This window comes from Chroicocephalus ridibundus, chromosome 3 (genome assembly GCF_963924245.1).
Source record: "Chroicocephalus ridibundus chromosome 3, bChrRid1.1, whole genome shotgun sequence".
Taxonomy (NCBI): Eukaryota; Metazoa; Chordata; class Aves; order Charadriiformes; family Laridae; genus Chroicocephalus; species Chroicocephalus ridibundus.
The window spans coordinates 2,704,547-2,726,852 of record NC_086286.1 but is presented as its reverse complement, the minus strand read 5'-3'; the positions used below and the strand labels follow the sequence as shown (position 1 = coordinate 2,726,852).

At 40.5% G+C, this 22,306-nt stretch overlaps 1 protein-coding gene and 1 long non-coding RNA gene across 10 annotated transcripts in view; one reads left to right on the top strand and one right to left on the bottom strand.

Moving 5' to 3' along the window:
- XPO1 (exportin 1) overlaps window positions 1-13,653 on the top strand; it is a 38,279-nt gene extending 24,626 nt beyond the window's left edge. For all 4 annotated transcript variants that reach the window (XM_063331215.1, XM_063331216.1, XM_063331214.1 and 1 more), the window contains 14 exons: window positions 2,112-2,309; window positions 2,936-3,074; window positions 3,949-4,130; window positions 4,989-5,145; window positions 5,265-5,428; window positions 6,211-6,345; window positions 7,255-7,438; window positions 8,769-8,875; window positions 9,273-9,467; window positions 10,456-10,624; window positions 11,270-11,404; window positions 11,528-11,687; window positions 11,767-11,863; window positions 12,595-13,653. In XM_063331215.1, coding sequence (XP_063187285.1) covers window positions 2,112-2,309; window positions 2,936-3,074; window positions 3,949-4,130; window positions 4,989-5,145; window positions 5,265-5,428; window positions 6,211-6,345; window positions 7,255-7,438; window positions 8,769-8,875; window positions 9,273-9,467; window positions 10,456-10,624; window positions 11,270-11,404; window positions 11,528-11,687; window positions 11,767-11,863; window positions 12,595-12,741 — 2,169 coding nt within the window. In that variant the 3' untranslated portion in view covers window positions 12,742-13,653. The remainder of the gene's footprint in view (window positions 1-2,111; window positions 2,310-2,935; window positions 3,075-3,948; window positions 4,131-4,988; window positions 5,146-5,264; window positions 5,429-6,210; window positions 6,346-7,254; window positions 7,439-8,768; window positions 8,876-9,272; window positions 9,468-10,455; window positions 10,625-11,269; window positions 11,405-11,527; window positions 11,688-11,766; window positions 11,864-12,594) is intronic.
- A 1,047-nt stretch (window positions 13,654-14,700) lies between these two features.
- LOC134513977 (uncharacterized) lies at window positions 14,701-22,261 on the bottom strand. Of its 6 annotated transcripts, XR_010070592.1 has the most exons (6): window positions 20,511-22,261; window positions 20,088-20,256; window positions 18,425-18,529; window positions 16,275-16,411; window positions 15,242-15,380; window positions 14,701-14,842 (listed from the first exon to the last, which is right to left on the bottom strand). It is a non-coding gene; the product is annotated as an uncharacterized LOC134513977 (long non-coding RNA). The 6 variants fall into 6 exon arrangements; XR_010070593.1 differs by lacking the exon at window positions 16,275-16,411 and having other exon boundaries at window positions 15,242-15,442; XR_010070590.1 differs by lacking the exon at window positions 16,275-16,411.
- Window positions 22,262-22,306: the final 45 nt, after the last annotated feature.

The following is a 22,306-nucleotide window of genomic DNA, read 5'->3' as shown; positions in this document are numbered from 1 at the left end:
GGACCTATGGGTCTCGGTTATCAGCGATCTTACAGCAGTTGCTGTAAGAGATTTCTGCTGAGAATAAGATTTCCAGTTGTCCTTCCTTTCTGCTTGTTCCCTTCTTTTCTTGGAGACTGCTGCATTCTTTTCAATTGTGACAGTAAAGTACAACTTCACTGTCAAAAATTACTGGGATCTGTGGAAATTATTGGAAATTCAGCTAGGAACGACGGGTTGGAAAGGCTTAAATTCTAGGTGTCTAGATTCAAGGTGCTACCTCATAATGTATTGAGGCTAGATCACAAAATTAGGGTTTTTTTCAGCTGTGTTTTTTTTGATTGTGAATACAAATGTGTCTGAGGGTGAGCTGTTCTGTGGTGACTCTTTTGCTAGCTCCCTCCCACTGCTGAGCTCCAAGGGGACAAAAGTGGCTCTGTAGCCCCTTGAAGCACCACTGCCCGTGCCCAGAGTCAAGCCCTGTGTAGGTATGGAGGCGCCAGGGTGAGGGACTGCCCGCAGACGGGGACAAAAAGAATATTGCAGCTGAAACATGGAGACCACGTTCCATTTGGGAGGGGGAAGTACATCTTGCAGGTGATTAGTTCTCATCTAACAAACGTCCATCTGAATTCCAGTCTGTTTGCCAGCTGGTGTTCGCAGTATTTCTGGAGGTAGCCCTCTACACATAAATGTTCCTAAGTTGGTTGCAAATACCAAATTGTAGCTCACTTAGAAGATGGACTAAGAGGAGTATCACTTTTTTTTTTATTTTAAAAAGAATAACTATCAACAGTTCCCAAATAATTCCTGAACTTGCAAGTAGTAAGCTTTTAAAATAACAGTGAATCGGGGGAGCAGAGCTCAAGCTTCTCTATATATTGAGGCTTTATTAGGAAGACTTGTGGTCATGGCTGCAGCTGTTGTGTGTCCTGTGCAATTGTGTGTAAGTTGGGGTGCAGTTTTTAGGTATTGGCCTCCTCTTGTCTGGTATAACTATGTTAAATTCTTCTTTAAAGCTGACACCTACAAAATTCAATTCTGAATGACTGAAAGTGGTGTACAGGATGTTGAAATGCTTCACAAAGTTCTTAGGCTGGCCGAAAATGGTTGCAAATTTCACTTTTGTAAGTTGCAGCGTAATAGAACATAGTTACAGTTACTTAAAGTTCTATGTCATTCTAACCTCTTTATTCCTGCACTTTGGATGTGTCAGATCTTCTGAAATTGCTCCACGGATTCACTGGAGCTGTGTAGACTAAAGAAGGAAGCTATATGAGTTCTTCCAAGTAAAATAACCAAGAAAAAGTTTGTAAGACTAATGTATGGCTGGTTTGAATCCCTCTTTTGACATTGTAGGTACAGGTGCTGAATTCAGGTCTTTACCATCTGAAACGCTGTGAGGTGCTGCAGTACCCAAGCTATGAAAATGTCTTCAGATTTCATTGTTTCATTCTGTTTGTTCACTGGGGGGCTATTGCTTTGATACCTTTCACCAGGGGACTGAAAAATAAGCTAGGTAAAAATAGTTTGGCTACGTAGTTCTAATTACTGTGGTCGGTATCTGGGTCTGTCAGAATTGCGTCGGTGGCCTTCCCTTCTCAGTCTGCCATGGCTCTTCTGGCAGTAAAGAAGCTGACAAGGTTCTGGTAGATGATGGCTGTGGAAAGTGAGCCAGTGGCATGGCTTTGAGCGCCTTTGGTTCTTCAGGGTGTACGGATCCAGAACAACGGAGTAGTAATAGGCTTGAGAACAGCAGTCATTGAAACGAGCTGTCGAGAGTTTTTTGAGGCTCTAAACCAAAATGCCTTGCAGAAGCTCCAGCGGCTGAGTTGGATAATTTCCAAACAGGCTGATCTGGCTGTGGCATTTTTTAAGTTGTCTTTAGGTTACTTTAGATTTAAGAATTGATACACACTTTGAAAATACCAGTAATTGACAGGGCGCTTTGAGTTGTCTGCTGGTCACGGCTCTGACTTGCAGGTAATGTCATTGCAATGTTAATGCCTCCTGTTCCGAACTTGTGCATTAATTTGGCATTTCATCAATATTTGGATAACTGCACTTTGAAGCAATGTGTTTTTATCTGCAGAAATAATTCATAACTGGATGTTTAAACCACACTTTTCCAGGCTCTTCATTATATGTTATTGGTATCAGAAGTTGAGGAAACAGAAATTTTCAAGATTTGTCTTGAATATTGGAATCATTTAGCTGCTGAGCTGTACAGGGAAAGTCCATTTTCAACGTCCGCTTCTCCGTTGCTTTCGGGAAGTCAACACTTTGATGTTCCGCCAAGACGACAGCTTTATTTGCCTGTATTGTCCAAGGTAATCCATGCTTAAATAAAGGTACTGTAAAGACTTAGATAATGTTCCTGAATTAGAGATTTTTGCCTCCTGTAAGGAGTGACGTAAGAAAACTTTTCTTGCTTTGAGTAGTTGGTAATTGATGCAACTCTAATTATTTAGTATGCTGCAATTGTGAAAATACTTTAAGATGACACCAGTACATGACAGGAGTATTAATACGGTGTTTCAGGGGTTTTTTTTTAGATACCTATTATAAATGTAAGACTTAATTTAATAAAAAAAAAGTTTTAAACTGTTTCTTAAAGGGGTAAAGGCTGGAGTGTTACAGTTGGAGGAAAAAAAATGTGTGTATAGAATAAATGGTTTTTAAAACCCTAATATGACATACACATTTTGAAGCTCTAGAAAGTATGCTTCATAGGTTGGGGGTTTTTAACTACTCAGCTTGTTCATGGAAAGAGAGAAATCAGCAAAATGGCTTTTTAGTTAATGCGTGTCTATAGAATCTTAATGTGAGCAAATCTGGTGAAGTGCTGGCTATACGCTTTATCTGGGTCAGGCTGCTCTGGCAGCACCCGTGGAGCTACACGTGTATTTTCGTGTTACGGTTTGATTCAGTTTTAACTCGCTTTTGCAACATGCAGGTTCGATTGCTAATGGTTAGCCGTATGGCTAAACCTGAAGAAGTCCTAGTTGTGGAAAATGATCAAGGGGAAGTAGTACGAGAATTCATGAAGGATACAGATTCCATAAACTTGTATAAAAATATGAGAGAAACACTGGGTAAGTGTACTCAGCTCAAAATTTAGTCCTAACTGCAATTTGAGGGGGTGGGGGGGATTAGAATTGTCACGTATTTAGGACATTAGACCTTCAATACTAAATATTTTTCTATCAAATGCAAATGCTTTAAGGGAATGCTGAGAGCCAGCGTTAGATTAATTGTTCTAATACCTTTTCATGTGGAATGTGAAAAAAAGAACTTTTGATTTATTGTATTAAATGTTTATTGTATTAAAATTATTACTGTATGTCTGAGCCTTAGTTGTATGTCCAGATACAGGATTATTTATATGGAAAAGCAGATTTAGTTAGTGTTTGATTTCTGTTGTTAACTATTGCTTGTAGTGTAGTATCTTTCAGATTAAAAAAAAAAAAACACATGTGAATGTGGTGGAAGCTGTGTTCTGTGGAGTAGTAAAATCTGTTTCTGAATCTGGCCTTAGATTTAGAATTTCATATTAAAGACACAAATACTTATTAGGGGCTGATGCAAGTGTCTTGAGTTGCGATACCTGAATTGTCCCACCTAGACTTGTTCAGGAGGAGCATCTCCACTGTGCTGATGGCTTATTGCAAGCAGCAGAGTTAAGGGCACTGAAACAAAGAGCAGAAGAAAATGGATTGACTTCTTACACACTATATAATGTCCCCCATAGGTAGCCAGTCCCATATTCCCTATAGACCATCAGTATGTCTGCCTTTTGTTACTAATTTAACTTAGCAACTTGACTGATGTGACTGGCATGCGAGACATTCATTGACTGAAACTTTTCACATCGCTTGTTGTCTTTTGCTTACAACTTAACTTTGCCTATGGAGCTGGGGTCCAGGTTGTTGCTTTAAAATGCCCCTGTTTGATGTTTGTGTCTTTCAGTTTATCTTACGCATCTGGATTATGCAGACACGGAACGAATTATGACTGAGAAACTTCACAATCAAGTGAACGGAACAGAATGGTCATGGAAAAATTTGAATACCTTGTGTTGGGCTATCGGCTCGATCAGTGGAGCAATGCATGAAGAAGATGAAAAAAGATTCCTTGTTACAGTAATTAAGGTATCATGGTGCAAAACTAACAGCTTTGTCACACTTCATAATTTATGCTCAAAAAACTAAGTTTACAAAAAATATTGCTGTACGTTCTTTGTAAGTTACCTTGTACAGCAGGCAAGTCGGTAAGAGTAACTTACTGGGGAATCTTACATCCTGAATTTAAGGCTGATAAAGTCTTTAACCATGAGCAATGCGTTAATCAGATAGCCTTTTTGCTGTGAAAATTTCAGGGGTAAAATTTAGTTTATGATTAAGAATTTTTCTTCAGGGATGCAGAAGAGATGGAAAGGGATTGCTAACGAAATAAAGGAAAGTGGCAAAATAACCTACACTTGTAACGAGCTGGCACCCTGCTGTTTTTCCTTTTTCCAAATATTCATTGATCAAAGTGATTTTTTTGGTAAATATGTGCTTGGAAAGAGTGCAGGAACAGAACATTTTTTTACAAGAGTAACGGACCTTGCTCTAACAAGTCACATAAATCATGCAGACGATTCAGTTTAATTTCTTTTGTTTGATGTGGAACGTATATTGATACCAACTGCTTGGTCAGTATTAAATGCTGTGAGGCTTGTTGAAGTCCTCCCTGTAGAAATCTTTAGTTATATTGCAGATGAAGATTCCGAGGTTGAAACCATGGTGTTCCTGGTTTGGTTGAAATTTCAATAAGTGCATTACCCCAGTCTTAACCCACTTGGGCGTTTTGTTTGTTTTTTTCTTTGGACTTTGAACTTGATGATGGTAACCACTTTCCTTTATTTTAATACAGCTCCTTGTAGGGTTTTTATGCTTCGTCTTGTAGTGCTTTTAATTGAACTTGGACAAACTTGGAGAGGAAACTAAAAATATGTTGTGTTGTAGGATCTCCTGGGACTCTGCGAACAAAAGCGAGGAAAAGACAATAAAGCCATTATTGCATCAAATATAATGTATATAGTAGGTCAGTACCCACGGTTTTTGAGAGCTCACTGGAAATTTTTGAAGACAGTAGTCAACAAGTTGTTTGAATTTATGCATGGTAATTATCTGGTTTTTACATGCTGTTTTAATTGTAAAAAACAATTAAAATTGATGCCCATACATGCATGTGTATGGGGGGGGGAAATGCAAAGTAGTAACTGACTTGATGTAATTTAGAAACCCATGATGGCGTCCAGGATATGGCTTGTGATACCTTCATAAAAATAGCACAGAAATGCCGCCGACATTTTGTTCAGGTTCAAGTGGGAGAGGTCATGCCCTTCATTGATGAAATCTTGAACAATATTAATACAATCATCTGTGACCTTCAGCCACAACAGGTATGTTTCATTCGGGGTTGTGGACAACTCTAAAGACTAATCAAAAGTGAACTTCATATTAAAGTGTAGTAGCGGCTTTCAAGGCTTGAATTGAATTCCTCAGTTCTTTGTTCGTGACAGTGTGAGGGTATCAATAGTATGATGCGGTTGCATTACGGAGAGCTCAGTTGGAATGCTCGGAAGGAGAATTAAAGTGCATTTAGTCAGAATTTTGATTTCGGGAATGTTTTAACAAGTAAATAACATACTGAATCTAATTTTGAGGTTCTGATTCAGGAAAGATTAATACCCTACTATCAGAGTAGACTTACAGCTCCTGTATTTGAGAAGCGGGGAAGGGAACAAGCCAAAAGCACCTACGTCTAGGAAGGGCACAGCTCAGGAAGCGAGGTGTGCGTGCAAGTGACACGTGCTGAGATGTGCAAAAATGTCCTGAAACTTTGGGCAGAGTGGCTCTGGCGTCTGGAAAAAGGTTTAAACACTTCTGCTAATATTTAGTTAAGAGCTAAATGGCACACGTCTGAGCTTCCTCACTTCAGGATTTCATGGCAAAATGAAGGAAGACTCTGGGATGTATTCAGTGGCATCTGAAGGGAAGGGGATGGAGGTTTGTTTTATATATGATAAAAAAACAGAGAAGGATCTCATAAATTCAAGAGGGGGGAAAAAGGCATTTAGACGGTGAAGCCTGTTTTCAGCCTTCACTATATGTTAGTTCAGAACAGTGTGAAATTTGCCTTATTCCTTTTCAACCTTTCTATGTGACTACTTGTTCTGATCAGGTGCATACGTTCTATGAAGCAGTGGGATACATGATCGGGGCACAGACAGACCAGTCTGTGCAGGAGCACCTGATAGAAAAATACATGTTGCTACCTAATCAAGTGTGGGACAGCATAATTCAACAGGCAACAAAGGTAAGCTCATAAATTTTACATGTATTCTGTGTTCAGGTGAAGAAAACCTGCCAAATGCTGGGTTTGTTGTTCACGCAGCGGGAGATGAAGTACGTAGCTGTGGTGGGCTTTTACTAAAGGATGGCTAAAGCAGTGATTGACATGATAGCAGAAGTGGTTTTGAGAGAGGAGACTTAAATGACAAAATAAATACTGTTTTTAATCTGACTTAAAGGATAATTTTCTGTTACTGTACAGAATATGCTTCAACAGTTTTTTCCCAAGACTCCCTTTCACCTGGCTTAGAAGCGGGTTTTCTTTCTGAGTAGCAGGGAAATTAAAATGCTAGAAAATACTGCTCACTCTTCCTCCTTTCTCTTCCATCATTCTCTTAAAATACCTCTTTATTTCTTACTTTGGTCTTCCGTTTCTTTCAGTCTTTTCAAAATACATTATCTGCACCCATTAAAGAACAACAGTCTTGCACTGCACAAGAGATCAATCCATTTGGAGTTAATCTAATTGAAATCGTGAAACTGAAAAAGCTTGAGTAACTTTTCTCACTCTGGCTTCCCTCTTAAAACAAGAACGTACTGCCTTGCCTTTGGACCACTGCTGTCTGGTTTCACCTTCTTACTTTCTCCTCCTTAGTGTTTTTCTTTCTTCAACTGGCGTGACGCTTGTACCACTCTAGCAAAAATACTTTAGCAGAAGAGCAGAACGAAATCAATTGAAGTTTTATCCAGACTTTCTGTTTGAGGTGGTGGCAAGTGCCATGAAGTAAACAGCAGTGTATATGAAGTCTGTACATTTCAGTGATATGTTCTTTTAACGCTGCGGAAGATAAATTATTTAAAGTTACATTTTCATGTTGAAAGCTAAAGAGCAGTTTTATTCCCTAAACAAAATGGACTCTTTTTTTTTTAACAGAATGTTGATATTCTAAAGGATCCTGAAACAGTGAAGCAGCTTGGTAGCATTCTGAAAACCAATGTGAGAGCGTGTAAAGCAGTTGGCCACCCCTTTGTGATTCAGCTTGGAAGAATTTATTTAGATATGCTGAATGTGTACAAGTGCCTCAGTGAAAATATTTCTGCAGCTATTCAGGCTAATGGTAAGAAATTCTACGTTCTTCCTGAAAATGAGGGTTAGCAGGGTATGTCATTAGGTTTCAGAGTACATTCCAATTAGGCTAATTTTACGGTGTTTGTTTGGGAAAGTGGAGAATGACTGAAAGCGCTGGCTTAGATTTTGTTGTTAACCAGATGTTCTATTCAAATAAAGAACTACTGATTTTAGAGGGAGGAAAAAACACCTATAAACAAGCAAGTTGAAAAAGGATGCAAAGCACCATAGATGCTTACTTAGAATTAATAGGGATCTTGCTGAGACAAAGTTGTAGCATGTGTTCTTTTAGCTTACTCTTAATTTTGTATATTAAAAGACTGTCTTTAAATAGAACCTCATTCATTTTTTTAAAAGATGTTGGCAGGGTTTTGGTATGATACTCTGTTACTAAATAGCTTTATTACAGAAATGTAACCGTAGTGAGGAAGATGTCTGAAAGTCATGATAAACCAGGCTCGCAGTCACTGAGAAGGAATTGCCAATTACCTAACCTATTTCTACAAGATAAAATAGGCCTATGGTATCTCAGCAGAGAACGTGCCTCTGTAGTAGTTCATTACAAGATTAAATGAGTCGGCTATTGAATTCTGTGTTATGACCAGTTTTCTTTCTGGTGCAGATAATTATATTTGGAAATGTGAGCGTTAGATAAAACTTGGTAACTGAGCAGCTGGTTTACCTTGAAGTAGCTTCTCAGAATCTGTTCTCCCACCTGGCTCTGTCTTCCCAGAGACAGCTCTGATGCCAGCCCCAGCCATCCCACCTTGCTTTCCCTGGCTGCACTCCTCAGGTTTTCCTGCGCGTGGTTATGGTTGTATGGCGCTGCACTTCACTAGATCAGGTTTCACTGAGCAGAGTACAGTGATTTTGGGGGGTAAGCAACTGAGCTAAGGATGAGGCTTCTTAAGGATGAGTGCAGACAAGGAAAAGTGGAAGGGTTATTTCTTAGATGAAATGAGGAAGTAACTTATTCTCCCCCCCCATCACTTGATGAGGAGCAGATGTGCGCTCAGTCCGTGTGGTTAAGTGACTATCCGTGATTTCCCTTACTTGAAAAGTAAGTTGCAGCTTTGTTTTTGAACGCTGCAAGTCATGTACTGTCTTGTAGTAGTTCTGTAGCACTAAATGGCAACTTGGAGCTATGGAGCTAGAATGGGGAGATAGGTTTTTTATTTATTTGCACAATACGCATAAGAAGTCTTTAATAGTCTTTGTAGTTCGGATATAAAAACTGAGCATTCTCTGTTTTGTAATATGAATTTAAGTTAATCTTTTTGTTATTTTACCCGATTAACAGAAGCTTTAAAACTTTTCAGGTGAAATGGTAACAAAGCAGCCCTTGATTCGAAGTATGAGGACTGTAAAAAGGGAAACTTTAAAACTAATTTCTGGCTGGGTGAGCAGGTCCAATGATCCTCAGATGGTAAGTAGGTTCATTTTATACAAATAAGTGTATTTGTATAATAAGACAGAATTAGGAAGACTCTGTTTTCTTGTTCTGTTGCTGACCGAATCAGTTGGTCACAAGAGCAAGGAGAAAGTGTGATGGTACAGAGGGAAGCCTGGGCTACACTTGAGATACTTCAGTTAATTTTAGCTGAGACTAATCTTAAAGGGAATCGAGGAGGTGTAAGAGAACCCTGTTGGAAGCCCTATTGGATGGGTACGGAGTGGGGGGAGTTTATGGAAGTGTAATTTATTTCAGCTTCCTTAGGAAAAGTATCTCCTGTAACTACACAACGCACTTTGCTATAAACTGTATGCCAGAGACTTTGTTCAATAACTGCATTGGTATAACCGTGGCTTACTCTTTCATTTAGGTAGCCGAAAACTTTGTCCCACCCTTGTTGGATGCAGTTCTCATTGACTACCAGCGAAATGTTCCAGCTGCGAGAGAACCTGAAGTGCTGAGTACTATGGCTATCATTGTAAACAAGCTGGGTGGACACATCACTGCTGAAATACCTCAGATATTTGATGCTGTTTTTGAGTGCACGCTAAATATGATCAACAAGGTATTTATAATTGGTAACGGATAAGGCATCTCCCTGGTGACTGAAGCCCCAAAAAAAAAAAAGGGGTTTTCTAAGAGTGCTAGTCTTGGCTGTTGGTACATCTCTAACTGAAAGACATCCTTTTCTTGCCATGAAGGGAGGCAGTATGTAGTGAACTTGAGTTCAGTACACAGCTTCCATCTCAGGGAAATGAAGCAGGGGTTCGTGCTGTCTTTCTGTGATTATCATTTCCATATGTGATGTCTTGTGGATCATCTCCCCAGTTTTTTTGCAGTCTCACAAAGTGCATTTGTGGCACTTGTAGAAATTTCTGCTCAAGCGAACATACTTGTTTGAAATCTGGCTGCCTAGTTAGGTGTCTTAATCTCATTGCCTCGAATTTCTCTGTTCAGCTCTTAAGTCATTAGCAGTTTTTCTGTTCTGGGGACTTGGAATGTCACGCTTCTGGAAGCAGAAGTGTACTTCGGCCCAATGTCAGTGCGGGACTAACTGCTGAATTTCATAAACATATAAAATTCATGAATATAAGTATGATCAGTCACTTTGAGTATTTCCTCACTCATGCAGTTCTTACGCTACAGCGTGCAATGTGTATTTGCATAATACTTGAGCACTACCAGCTGAATTAGTGCTGCTTTGCAATAGGGTGTAACCAGAAATTGTTCCCCTGTAGCAACGTAGGCGCTTAACCAGCGCTGAGACCATCTGCCTCCTTATCTGTGGACCCAGTAGCGATTCAGGTTGTGTTCTGACAGAACGTGTCTCGGCCTGTCAGTGTTGGGTAACTCCAGATTGTCTTCTCAAGCTTTGAGGGGGGAAATTGCGGGGAAAAATCTCACGGAGAAATGTAACCTTTGCTTTGCGTTTCAGGTTATTTCAAACCTGGGTTCTAAGTGTTCTGTCAGCTATTGACTCTACTCAACACAAGATCTTATGACGGACCTTTAAGAACCTTGACCTTTTTTTCTCCCCCTGCCTCTCCTTCTAGGACTTTGAAGAATATCCTGAACATAGAACAAACTTCTTCTTGCTACTCCAGGCTGTAAATTCTCATTGCTTCCCAGCGTTCCTGGCCATTCCACCTGCACAGTTCAAGCTTGTTCTGGATTCTATTATTTGGGCTTTCAAACATACAATGAGAAATGTTGCAGATACAGGTAAATGGAAGTGTTCAACATGCAGACCTCATTTGCAGTATCAGATATTTTCTGATACTTACTGGTAATTACTTGGGTAGTTAAAAAGCCCTCCAAAATGACGGTTATCAAGGGAGACTAGGAGAGGCTATATATAAGTCTTAAGTTCTAAACCCATTATTTTTTTAAGATCTTGGGCTTAGTGCACTATTTTGGCTACCGGATAAAAAGGAACGTTGTTCTGAAGCCACTTAGTCTTTGCCAGTTGTATCAGTGTTTGGAACGGGTGGGGATAAAAGATACCTTTCAGTTGTGTTAGTAAAGTAATTTAAGTGCCTTCTTAAATTAGCAAACGCTTCTTTTGGTAGAGGGATCCTCTCACCTTCATTAGTACCAATGAATGCGATTGGCTCTTTATGCTTTTGACACCCAAGAACGCCCAGAAAAGCGGCATCCCGTGGCCGTGCGGCCATAGCCCTCCAGTGGCGGCTTGAGGAAGTGCCTGAGAAAATCACTGTACGCGCTACATACATGATAATGCTTGTCTTCTCGGTGCCTGTCGGAATTTCTTGGGATATTTGTCGCATTTGGAAAAAGGCAAATTATGCACCGAGGTCTTAATATTGTTCTGTTGGTAATTTAGTTCTCTTAATGCATGTTTTCCAGGACTTCAGATACTTTATACTCTACTACAGAATGTTGCACAAGAAGAGACTGCTGCCCAGAGTTTCTATCAGACGTATTTCTGTGATATCCTTCAGCACATTTTCTCAGTTGTAACAGACACCTCACACACAGCTGGTAAGAATGAATAAAAATATCTATGAGCGCCTTGATGATGACAATTCTTTTGAACATCAAAATACTGTTAGGCGCATGCTGTTCTGAATAATAACTGCATACGTCTAACTGTGCTCTGCTCAGGTTTGACAATGCACGCATCGATCCTCGCATACATGTTCAACTTAGTAGAAGAGGGAAAAATAAGTACTCCGTTAAACCCGGGCAATCCAGTGAACAACCAGATGTTTATTCAGGAGTATGTTGCTAATCTTCTCAAATCTGCGTTTCCTCACCTGCAAGAGTAAGTGTGCCGTGATTCTTCAATGCTTTTGAAGCGGGTTCTTCTGTCTTGCGATGCTAACGGTTGTGTTTGCTGTTAGTGCCCAGGTTAAGCTGTTTGTAACGGGACTCTTCAGTTTAAACCAGGATATTCCTGCCTTCAAGGAACACCTAAGGGATTTTCTGGTCCAAATCAAGGTATGTTTGGTGTGCTTTTTTCAAGAAATCAAAAATAATTATTCATTAAGGTGCTATCGTTGGAAAGGACTTGGACAGCATTCACACGGGGTTCATTTAGGAGAGACAAGTTATTTTGCAGCTGTTTAAAATGTAGCGGGAACTCCCAAATGGCTTGCATGACTCTGGTGTATCATGGAATCCATTTCAGTACGATTTGATAAATTGGGCTTAAACGTCATCACTTGTGCTTCACGCTGCGTGTACAGTTCGTATGTCTAAGTTGGCTGCAAAACTAATGGGAAATAAAGCAAGCTGATTTTCAACCAGATTTTGATTCAGTTCTGCTTGGGATGGGGACTTGTTTGAAACTTGCCAGAGTAGTGCTATGCTTTTAATTTTCTAAAGATGCTGCAGTTCAGGCCGAGTGTAGGGAAGGGTCTGTTAATTAGTTTTCAGAGTGCAATTGTTAGGTATCTCACAACTGTAACGACGCTGCTTTAGTGGTGATAGGCTCCAAACGCCGGGTTACTACAGCATCCTGTTCCGTAACACGTAGTGAAAAATCTTAAAATATTTTACATTCCTTTATATTAATTCTGACCTTGGGAGCAGAAAGCAAAATAAACAAATAGCCTGGCAGGGAACGCGAAAGGAGGATGTTTTTCTGTATCATTCTGGATTTTGAAAACTTTTATTACTCTGCCTAAAGCATTTGACGAGAAACTAATGATTTGGTGTGAATTATACAGGAATTTGCAGGTGAAGACACATCAGATTTATTCTTGGAGGAAAGAGAAACAGCCCTTCGGCAGGCTCAAGAGGAGAAGCATAAACTTCAGATGTCTGTACCTGGCATCCTTAATCCACATGAAATTCCTGAGGAGATGTGCGATTAAAAAAAAAAATAATAATAAAACAAGTTTTGCAGTTTTCTTTCTGTACAGCTACTTTGTTGTGATAGAAGAAAACAGCACTTGGATTATTTGTTGACCAAAATGATGCCAATTTGTAAATTAAAACGTCACCTAGTGGCCCTTTTTCTTATGTGTTTTTTGTATAAGAAATTTTCTGTGAAATATCCTTCCATTGTTTAAGCTTTTGTTTGGTCATCTTTATTTAGATTTGCATGAAGTTGAAAATTAAGGCATTTTCCAAGTAATTACTTCATGCCCATTTTGTGGCTAAGGGGAAAATAGGCAAAACATAACTTGTAAAAGACTATATTGCAAAATAATACAATTTCCTGTAAGAGTATCGATTTTTAAATTCGGGATCATTTTCTTTCTAGTCTGTCCCGCAGTCTAGGAGAAAAGGTAATGAGTAAAGCAGATTGAATTAATTGTTCAGCAGAGGATTATAGCGCTGCGTTTGTTTTGATCAGTTAGCAGCTTTTTGGACCGAGTGGTAAGGCTAGGCTACGTGTATTTGCAAGTTGTATGGCAAGTTTGCAGCAAGATCATGTGCATATCATCCCATTGTAAAGCGACTTCTAAAGAGTATGGGAACACAGTACAGTTAGTTATTTTTACACAGTTCTTTTGTTTTTGTGTGTGTGCTGTCGCTTTGTCGACAACAGCTTTTTGTTTTCCTCAATGAGGAGTGTTGCTCATTTGTGAGCCTTCATTAACTCGAAGTGAAATGGTTAAAATATTTATCCTGTTAGAATAGGCTGCATCTTTTTAACGACTCATAAAATAAAAAAAAAAAACTCTGGCTTTTGAGATGACTTATACTAATTTACATTGTTTACCATGCTGTAGTGCTTAAAGAACACTACTTAAAAGCAAAATAAACTTGGTTTACATTTATTTTTCTTTCTTCGGCTTATTCTTTTATTGGATGAGAACGCTGTGATCATATTTAAGATTTGTACCCTGAAGGCGTAGAAGTTCCTTGAGGTCTAGATAAGCGTTGCTTCTGGCTTGCCTCATCTCGAGGACGTTGGCTGTGCTTGGAAGTTAACACGCACTAAGTCGGGTTCCGTTTGGAAGTGCAGTAGCTGCTCTGACTCACCTCCAGGAATAAAGAAAGTATTCCGTACTAGGTTACTCTAAAATGCCAGGAGCGAGGTGCTCTCGCTCTCTAGGTGGACTCTTTGCAGTGGATTTCAAAGAGGTATTGCACTGTATCTTGACTAAACAATTGCTACTAGTACATGTTAACACCTGTAGACCAGATCTACAGTTATTTTTCTACCTAAAGTTTTGTAATGAAATGATTTTCACAGACTTATGAAGTACGGATACAAAAAGCAGTATGAACACTAAAGATTGGATGTACAGTCTTGGCTTCCCCGTTTTTGTAATGTCTTGTCTCTGTTTTCTAAGAGTTGATGTTAAGCCCTCCCCAGGTTTTTCCATTTCTTTGGGTTTTAACCTTGTTACTACGATGCAAAGTATAGCCATTCACGCCGAGCTGTCAAACGAGGTCTGTGGAGGTGTTTTATCTAAGTTTGCGTACTGTAGTGGACTTTGTGCTGTGTATTCAGTTTGACGTAGAAGTGCATGAGTTAGCAGTGTTCCCGTAGAATTTAGCTGTGGCCAGAACGCTTTCTGGTTTTTTGTATTGGCCCTTTTCTGTTCATGAACATCTCTCCGTTTGTTTTACTGAGCTGGCCCTAAAAAAAGCACAGCTGCTGCTGCCTGGAGGCCATTTGGCAACACCAGTGCTGGGAGCTGGCCGTTGCTAATCTTTGGAGAGAAGGTTCCTCAGACTCTTTATGGCTAGGACTTGGAATACAGCCTACCAAAAATGTTTGTGGTGTCAACAGTTGCAGAACTGATTTCGTTCTCTCCTTAAAGCTCACGATTTAAGCTTTTCCATGTCTTCCTGTCCCATTGATGTATAGCTTTCTGTTCCGCTCTGTGAAGGCAGCATCATCTTTAATAGGCAGTTTAAAATATGTGAAGTACTGTTGAAGGACGTGTCCAGAATGGACGTTAAGTGGCTTGTGACCAGGCCGAGTCGCAGCGTTACAGAGCTACAGATTATCAAAAGCTGTGCAGAGAAGAAAACCTTATTAAAATGGAAATAAATACCACCGATAGTGCGACGTCCGAATGATCCTATCCCATGAGTCACAGAACTAAATACGGAATTGGTTCTGACATGCAGCGGCATTAACAGTGCATTGAAAATAGTTTTGAACAAAAAAATGCACGTATGCTTCTATGCGTGTTAATTCTTTTCCGTATTTAGGATTCAAGTTTGTCTGAGGCTTGCGGTCTGGTTCTTACCGAAGAATTAAATCTGACCTAACCTCTCAGCAAATATGAAATGTATTTTTAAAGTTGATTCAAGAGAAGAGTTGTTTCATTATTTTGATACCTTTTGGATTATCTAGTAACAAAATTTTGATCTTAGTTTTTGCTTCCCTTTTAGATCTAAAAAACTTACCTGTGGTCTTGACTTGTTATCTTAAGAATTGGTGCCTTTCGCTGATCTCTGCAGATGCTATAAAAACGCAGCTTATGCAGAGTTCTGGATACCGTTAAAGATTTGACTTGCGTGTGTGCAGATCTCTAGGGCAGTTATCCTGGATGCGGACAAAATCATTACAATGTACGTCTTAGGAAAGTTCTAGTTCTAATGCACACTCTGTAAATTGAAATATATGGATAAAAAGCATGAACCATCATCTAAACATCTACGTAACTTGGAACTATATGTAAACCAATGTTTTGTGCATATTTCTATACAGACTTTTTCAAAGAAAACCCAGTTCTATGTACTGCAGGTGCATTCAGAAATAGAAACATGACCGGGTGTTTTCTGTGTTTACATGACTCGATTGCCTGTTAGCTGACGAAGACACCCCCGAGGACTTGTTTCAGGCTACCATGATGTGTTTGCTACTGTAACTGAAGCAGATTATTTTCCACAGCATTTTAGGTTAGTTTGTTTTGTTTTTAACTAGAATAATTTGGTGTGTGTTAATCTGATTGGTTAAGTGAACTATTTTCCAATAAAGCTAATATTTATGCAAAAAAAAAAGCTTTAGAAATGCTCATCTCTCAAGGAAGCTTTTAAGAGTGGCTTTACTAGTTCTTAGCACTGGAAAGGCAATAAGAGTTCAGCTGTGGGTTTCTTAATGGAGAAGAAAAAAAAAAGATTAGGAAAAGATGCTGAAAATAATGTGTAAAACTGTAGAGAAGCTGTGACTGAAACGAGGAACCTGCATTAGTGCTGTATTGTGACCGGGGGCCAGTCTGTCCCGTACTCCCTTTGTCATTGGAGAAAGGATTGTTACTGGTCCAAGACTTCTGGAGCACCGGATGCATTTGCTGGAAGATAAGCCGACTTTTTCCCATTCTCCCCACTTAGTAGGTTTGTCTCCAAACGTTATGAAGCAAAAATTGAAATGTTGGAGATAGGGTTTTGGGTTTTTTTTAAATAACTTTTGGTGCCAAAAATGAGTAAAAGAACATACCTCTCCATGAATGCACCTCTGTGCTTGATTTCTTGACAGTGAACTTATTTTTGGGTAGACTTAGGAGATCCTTGCTTCATTGTCCAAGGCTGATCATGGCCAGCAGCGTTCCTTGGGAAAAGGCTTAGCCATTCCAGCTGAGGGATTCATTTTTCAGGTAAGATTGCACATACAATGCACCTTAATTACTCCAAGTACATGAAATCCCAGATCTCATTCACATGTACCTGCCCCGCGTGCCGCTATAGGTCTTTGTACACGTGTTTCCGCTACCTGTGAGCGCTGCTTTGTGCTGTGAGTGGGTGCAAGAAAAGAGAGCGCTAAGGAAAGATGGGGTTGAGGAGCAAGGTTCTGGATGTTAGGAGTACGGATGAATGACAGAAGTCAAAGATGAACTCTAGACACATTTTCCCTTTTATTTACCCCTTGCAAGTTAAACAGCACTTTTTTTTTTTTAAGCAATACATTGGATAGTCTCTTCCAAGTCCCCAAGGTGTGAAAGGGCCTGGTTTTTCTACGGTTGAACACTTTTTAAGTCTTAGCTCTTTTAAATCTCAAGGTTTTTTCTAAGTCTTGAGAAGTCTGTCGTTAGTCTTTTGTGGATTCTGTAATATCGGCCAAGTCTATCAGGAAAAGTCGGCCAGTTTATGTTGGAGGATGGAGAGAGGAGTTAAAATTGTTTTCTCGGCTGTGACAACATGAGAAGGTTTAAGTGTGTGTGCGCTGCGAAGGGCTGACTGCAGCCCGCTCACTACCACTGCCGGTTATTTTAACACGTATAGCCAGGCAGTAATCACCAGTTTTTTCTTGTGGCATCTCTTTAGTGTTACATCTGGCTTGAGCATTTTTGCATCAAGCTTCGTAACTGCCTCATATCTTTGCAATTAGCAAAATTAGCAAAAAAAAAAAAAAAAAAAGCAGCAGCTGTCTTGGGCTCTCTCTGACTGGTAAGATGGTTCAGGTGCTGATGCTGAAGTAGCCGTTGTCTTGCTTTCAAATCAAAGGGATGACCGGTCATGTGTGACTACTGTATCGGCTGAAATAATCAAAATGAAGATTGACACATGCTGTGAGGGATATCGCCGAAGGAAGCTGAGAACGTGGGTATAATCCTCAGGCTGCCTCATCTGGAAATAGCAGCGTAGACTAGTAGCACTGAATCTCAAGTTAGGACAGCAAATCTCCACCAGACCCCTATGGGTACAGAAGTACTCAAAGAAAACAACTGAATTACAAACCATAGAATCACCGAATAGTTTGGGTTGGAAGGGACCTTTGGAGGCCATCTGGTCCGACCCCCTGCCATCAGCAGGGACACCTTCGACTCCATCAGGCTGCTCACAGCCCCGCCCAACCTGACCTTGAATGTCTCCCACCTCTCTGGACAAATGTCCCAGTGTTTCACCACCCTCCTTGTAAAAAATAGCTTCCTTATATCTAGTCTAAACCTTCCCTCTTTTAGTTTAAAGCCATTACCCTCTGCCCTATTGCAACGGGCCCTGCTAAAAAAGCGTGTGCCCATCTTTCTTAACCAAGATTGCGGCTGCGGAGACAGGCTCCAAGATGCGGTCTGAAACCACCCCAAAGCGGAGCTTACCCTGTTTACCTGGCTGTACAGCCTGATTCTTGCCACACCCAATAGCTGATAATAATGTTTATTAGAATGCAGGCTATTTTCCTACTAAAATGCTGAGCAGCCAGTTAGACAGCTGATTCTGGAGCAAGCTGTTTAATGTAGCTTGGCAGTGCAGTGAGCATCATCTAGTCTTACGTGACAGGTTTTTGACCTAATAGGGCTATAAATTATTTTGAGTGTATTCTCTAATATTTGGGGTAAGACAAACTAATTTGTCTTCACAGGGTGCTGTGATATCAAAGTCTAGTTAGACATGAACCTTGTTAAAAAGTTTAAAATGCTAACAGAGCAGTGAAAGTCAAGTGCTGAAACTTAAAGTGTGTAAATTTAAAGTGATGCTGTTGCACTTCGGCCACGTTTCATTGTTAGCAGAGACTTACTTCCTTTAGTTAAATGAAAGATTTCCTATGAAATGGATTCCAACCATTCCCAGCATCATTCCAGAACAGATCTAACTGGACGGGCTGGAATTCATCTTTGTGACACTATCCTCTGTACAGCAGAAATTACTCACTTGCTTTCCAGCTGTCACAGCTCCCGTCTCCTCTTAGACTCTGCTGGAATCCCTGGTAGTCAAACGTGCAATCCATTCGCCTATCGCTGCTACAGGAATGGGAACCTACAGCAGAGCAACAGAAAGTTCAAAGGGAAGATAATTCATTCATCCCCCACAAGACAAAGCTCTGGTTAAAGTAGTTGATGTGACTGATGTTTTAAAAAAAACTTTTTTAAAAACGTTTCAGTTAAGTCTTTCACGTTCCACAATTACTATTCTGAGGTTGAACAACCAACTATGTATGTTCATAAAGAGAATGAAGACTTAAAAATAGAAAGTACGAGGCAGGCTAGGAGGGCCTGAGGTGTCCCAAGGAAGGAAGAGGGGCAGTGATCGGTTTTACCACCTCAGCCCCTAATCCACCTCAGGGCTGTTGGTTCTGGTTTTGTTCTGGTTGTTTGTTTTTCTTTTGGTGAATTCCATCTTAAATTTAAAGAAAAACAGGATTACAGTATTTTTTCAGTGTTAGGACATAGTAGGACATCATTAACTTTGGAAAAGTATATGTATATATGTTACCAAACTCTTAATCCAGTCCTAAATTTGGATTAAGAATTTCAGTTTTGCTCGGGTCTTGTGTTTATCTAAGCTATTCCTCTAGAAGAACCGTGCTGGCAGTTTACCAGAGCAAATATTTCCAGATTAGGAGCATCACAGTCAAGGGAAGGAACGACGGTCTCCCGGGGATCAAATGACCTTGCAAGGACGGCACATGAGGAGAGAATAAAGGTCAAGAGAAAAAACAACATGTAGAAGAGTGGGAGGCTGATGACCACTATAACCAGGCCAGTTACAGCTCCCATTGCCTTTTGTTTGGAAGCTAACATTTCATTTAAAATAAAAAAAAAAAAAAAAAAATTATTATTATTGTGTGCAATAAAAAGAATTTAGCTGGCGATATTCCAGCCTGCACAAAAGCAGGAGTGACTCAAGGTCACCCATACTCTTCTGTTGTATTCATTGAGCTTGGCATGTGACGCCACGCCACAAACGGCCCCTTCCTTGTGCTGGCTCGGGTGGTTATGTGGTGCTGCAGTCAGATCAAAGAGCTGATTGGTCAGAAAAACAATCTTTTAAGTTGGTTTGGCAGTTGATTTTGGTTCTGTTACGAAATTTACTGCAAAGCCTGTATAAGGAAGGAAGAGGGGAAAGAAAAGGGAAAATTCAAATCCGATTATGCAGATTGTAGAACTACACTCTCTGTCAAAAAATGTGGTCTTTGGCCAGATGCAGACAACTCACTCATATTGTACAGCCTGATTACACGCTACTGGGAATACCTGTGCGATACAATGTTAAAGGTTAAGGACGTGAGTAAGCATGACTTCTTGGAGATACAGGTTTTATATTTTTCTGGTGTGATGAAGTTTAGTTTCTAAGTTTCTCTTTGTACAGCTCTTGGCTTCCTACTTCCACAAATTCAGTTTTGATAAGGGTAAGAAGTAAAGGGTATTCAAGCACATGACGACTGATACGATTCAGAAAACACCATGTAAGACATTGCAAAGACAACTCGTGAAAGCTGTGGAAGAAAAATGACATACAAAAGATAGACAACTGAAATAATCTGACACAGAGAAGGAAAGAAAGCACATCAAGTGAAAAATAACTTTATACGTACACACAACGTAAAAGCCCCTGGTCCACCTTTGAGGGATCCCAAAGTTTTGAAAGCAGTGCCGTAGAAAAGAAAGGTGGCTGGTACCTTAGTTCAGGCACGAGCAAAATGTGATCGCGGTGATAGTCCGGAATGCTCTTTTAGTCTTCCCTTATGCAAGTCTTCAAGCTATCTGGAAGAGATCACACAGCCAAAAAAGGTCCGACAGGGTCCAGTACATCTGTGTCATTTTAATAACTAAACCAGTGTGGTGATTTAGTTATTAAACTAGTTAAATAACTAGTTAATGGTGGTTAGATTTCTATCAATAGAAAATACATTGTTTATATTGTTCTCACTATGACTGTCAGGAATTAAAACATCTTTAAGTTACATATAACAAGAAAGATCAGTAGTAAGTTTCAGGGAATTTTTTAGTTTACTTACACACAGTCCTCCTCCTGTCTCTTGTATTGATTGGTGTCCTTCATTATTCTCAGAAATCCTCTTTGAAAGACACTTGCATTAACACGTGATGTGAATTAGTAACAGACAAAAAGGAATCCGCGTCTCATGTAGAGTCTCAAAGAAGTTAATTTTCTCTATTAATTTAATTCAGTCAATGGAAATTTCAGCAGGGAATGTTTAAGAATAACCCCAACTTGGAAAGTATTTAAAAAACAAGTAGTGACAAGAAGTCTGGGTGAAAGATCATTCTAGTATATTCCTGACTTCCACAGTAGTTGTGTCTGAGGCTAGATCTTTTGATTACAATAACTTGTCTCTTATTTTTAAAGAGTAGTGGATTTCTTTTGGCTTAGCTTAACAAACTGATGCCTCAAGGACTGTTAGGAGAATGTTCTGTGCACTTGAGTGGGAGGCTACGTATACAACTACCAGTGGTGTTATCAGCCTGTGTACACACGCTTATGGAAATAAATAAAAAAAAAAAACAGAACTGCATTTCCACAATGACAGAGTTACGTATATTGTTTCCATTTAAGTCAGTCACTGAGGAACTCAGAACAGCCCTCCATTTTTTTTTCCTAATTTGGCAATTTTGACTTATTTTACCCTCTACTAAGCTATATTGCATCTGCATTGCGGCTATTAATAGGTTTGTTTCCTTAATCCTATGTACAAGTCAGTAAACCAGAGGCATTCCGAGTAATGCGCCGCCTCGCCGCTGGGTGGTACTACAGAAATAAAAAACGCTGCCTGGTACCAGGGAAGTCCCTGCTGAGGGGAGAAAAAGCAGCCGGGATCCCTCACCAGATGCCTATTCCAATTCCGTGTGCCTGGACCAGTGAGCGTGTGAGTGTGCAAGGCTAATAGATGGCAAAAAAAAAAAACCCAAAAAAAACACACCACGCAGTTTTCCTTGTATGTAAAATTGCTGTTTGCTTGAAAACGCGTCTTCCGGGGGTCTGAAAACTTGGTCAAAATGCGACCAAGAGTTAACTGCAGTTGTAAATCAGCATAAATTATGTAATTTTACATGAAGGCTTTTCGGTTGTTAAGAAATCTGGATTATTTCAGGAGACGGACTTTCTCCTCATTTTCCAGCGTTTCCAACTGTTTATAGACGTTGTACTTGCCATTAGACATTTAATATGCAAAGTAGATCAGCGTCCAAAGCGGGGGAGGGGGGGAAGCAGGCTCAAATATTCGTCCACATATGAGGTAAAAATAACGTAATTATCTGCATACAACGCTACCGCAGCACTTCAGCCGCCCGTTTTCGGGAGGCCGGCGGGGCCCCGCTCCCGCCCGTCCCTTCGGCTCCCCTCAGCCGCGGCTGGGCGGGAAGGAGATGGCTGACGGAGGCTCTTCCGTCAGGAATTACCCACAGGCCCGAAAAGGGCCCGCCTAGAAAAAGAGGAAGCTCCCTTCCTGCACAGACCGCCGGCAGCAAGCGCTCCCTTCAGGCCGGAGGTCCCAGAGGGCCGCCGCTGCTCCCCCTCTCCTCGCCAACCCCATCTCCTCGCCAGCCCGCCGCGCTCCGGCAGGCCGTTTCCAGCTCGGCCAACGTATACATTTAAAAAAATAAAAATAATTAAAAAAAAAAAAATGATAAGGGAGTAACCGGGCAGCGGAGCGTTATTGGAGGAGATTCCCCCCCCTCCCGGGAGGCGGGAAGAGGGCAGGGAAACACGCTTCCCGCCCTACCCCGGGCGCGCGCCCAGCCGCAACCGCCGCCGCCATTTTACCTCACCGGGCCCCGGCTGCCGGCGCGGCCCGCC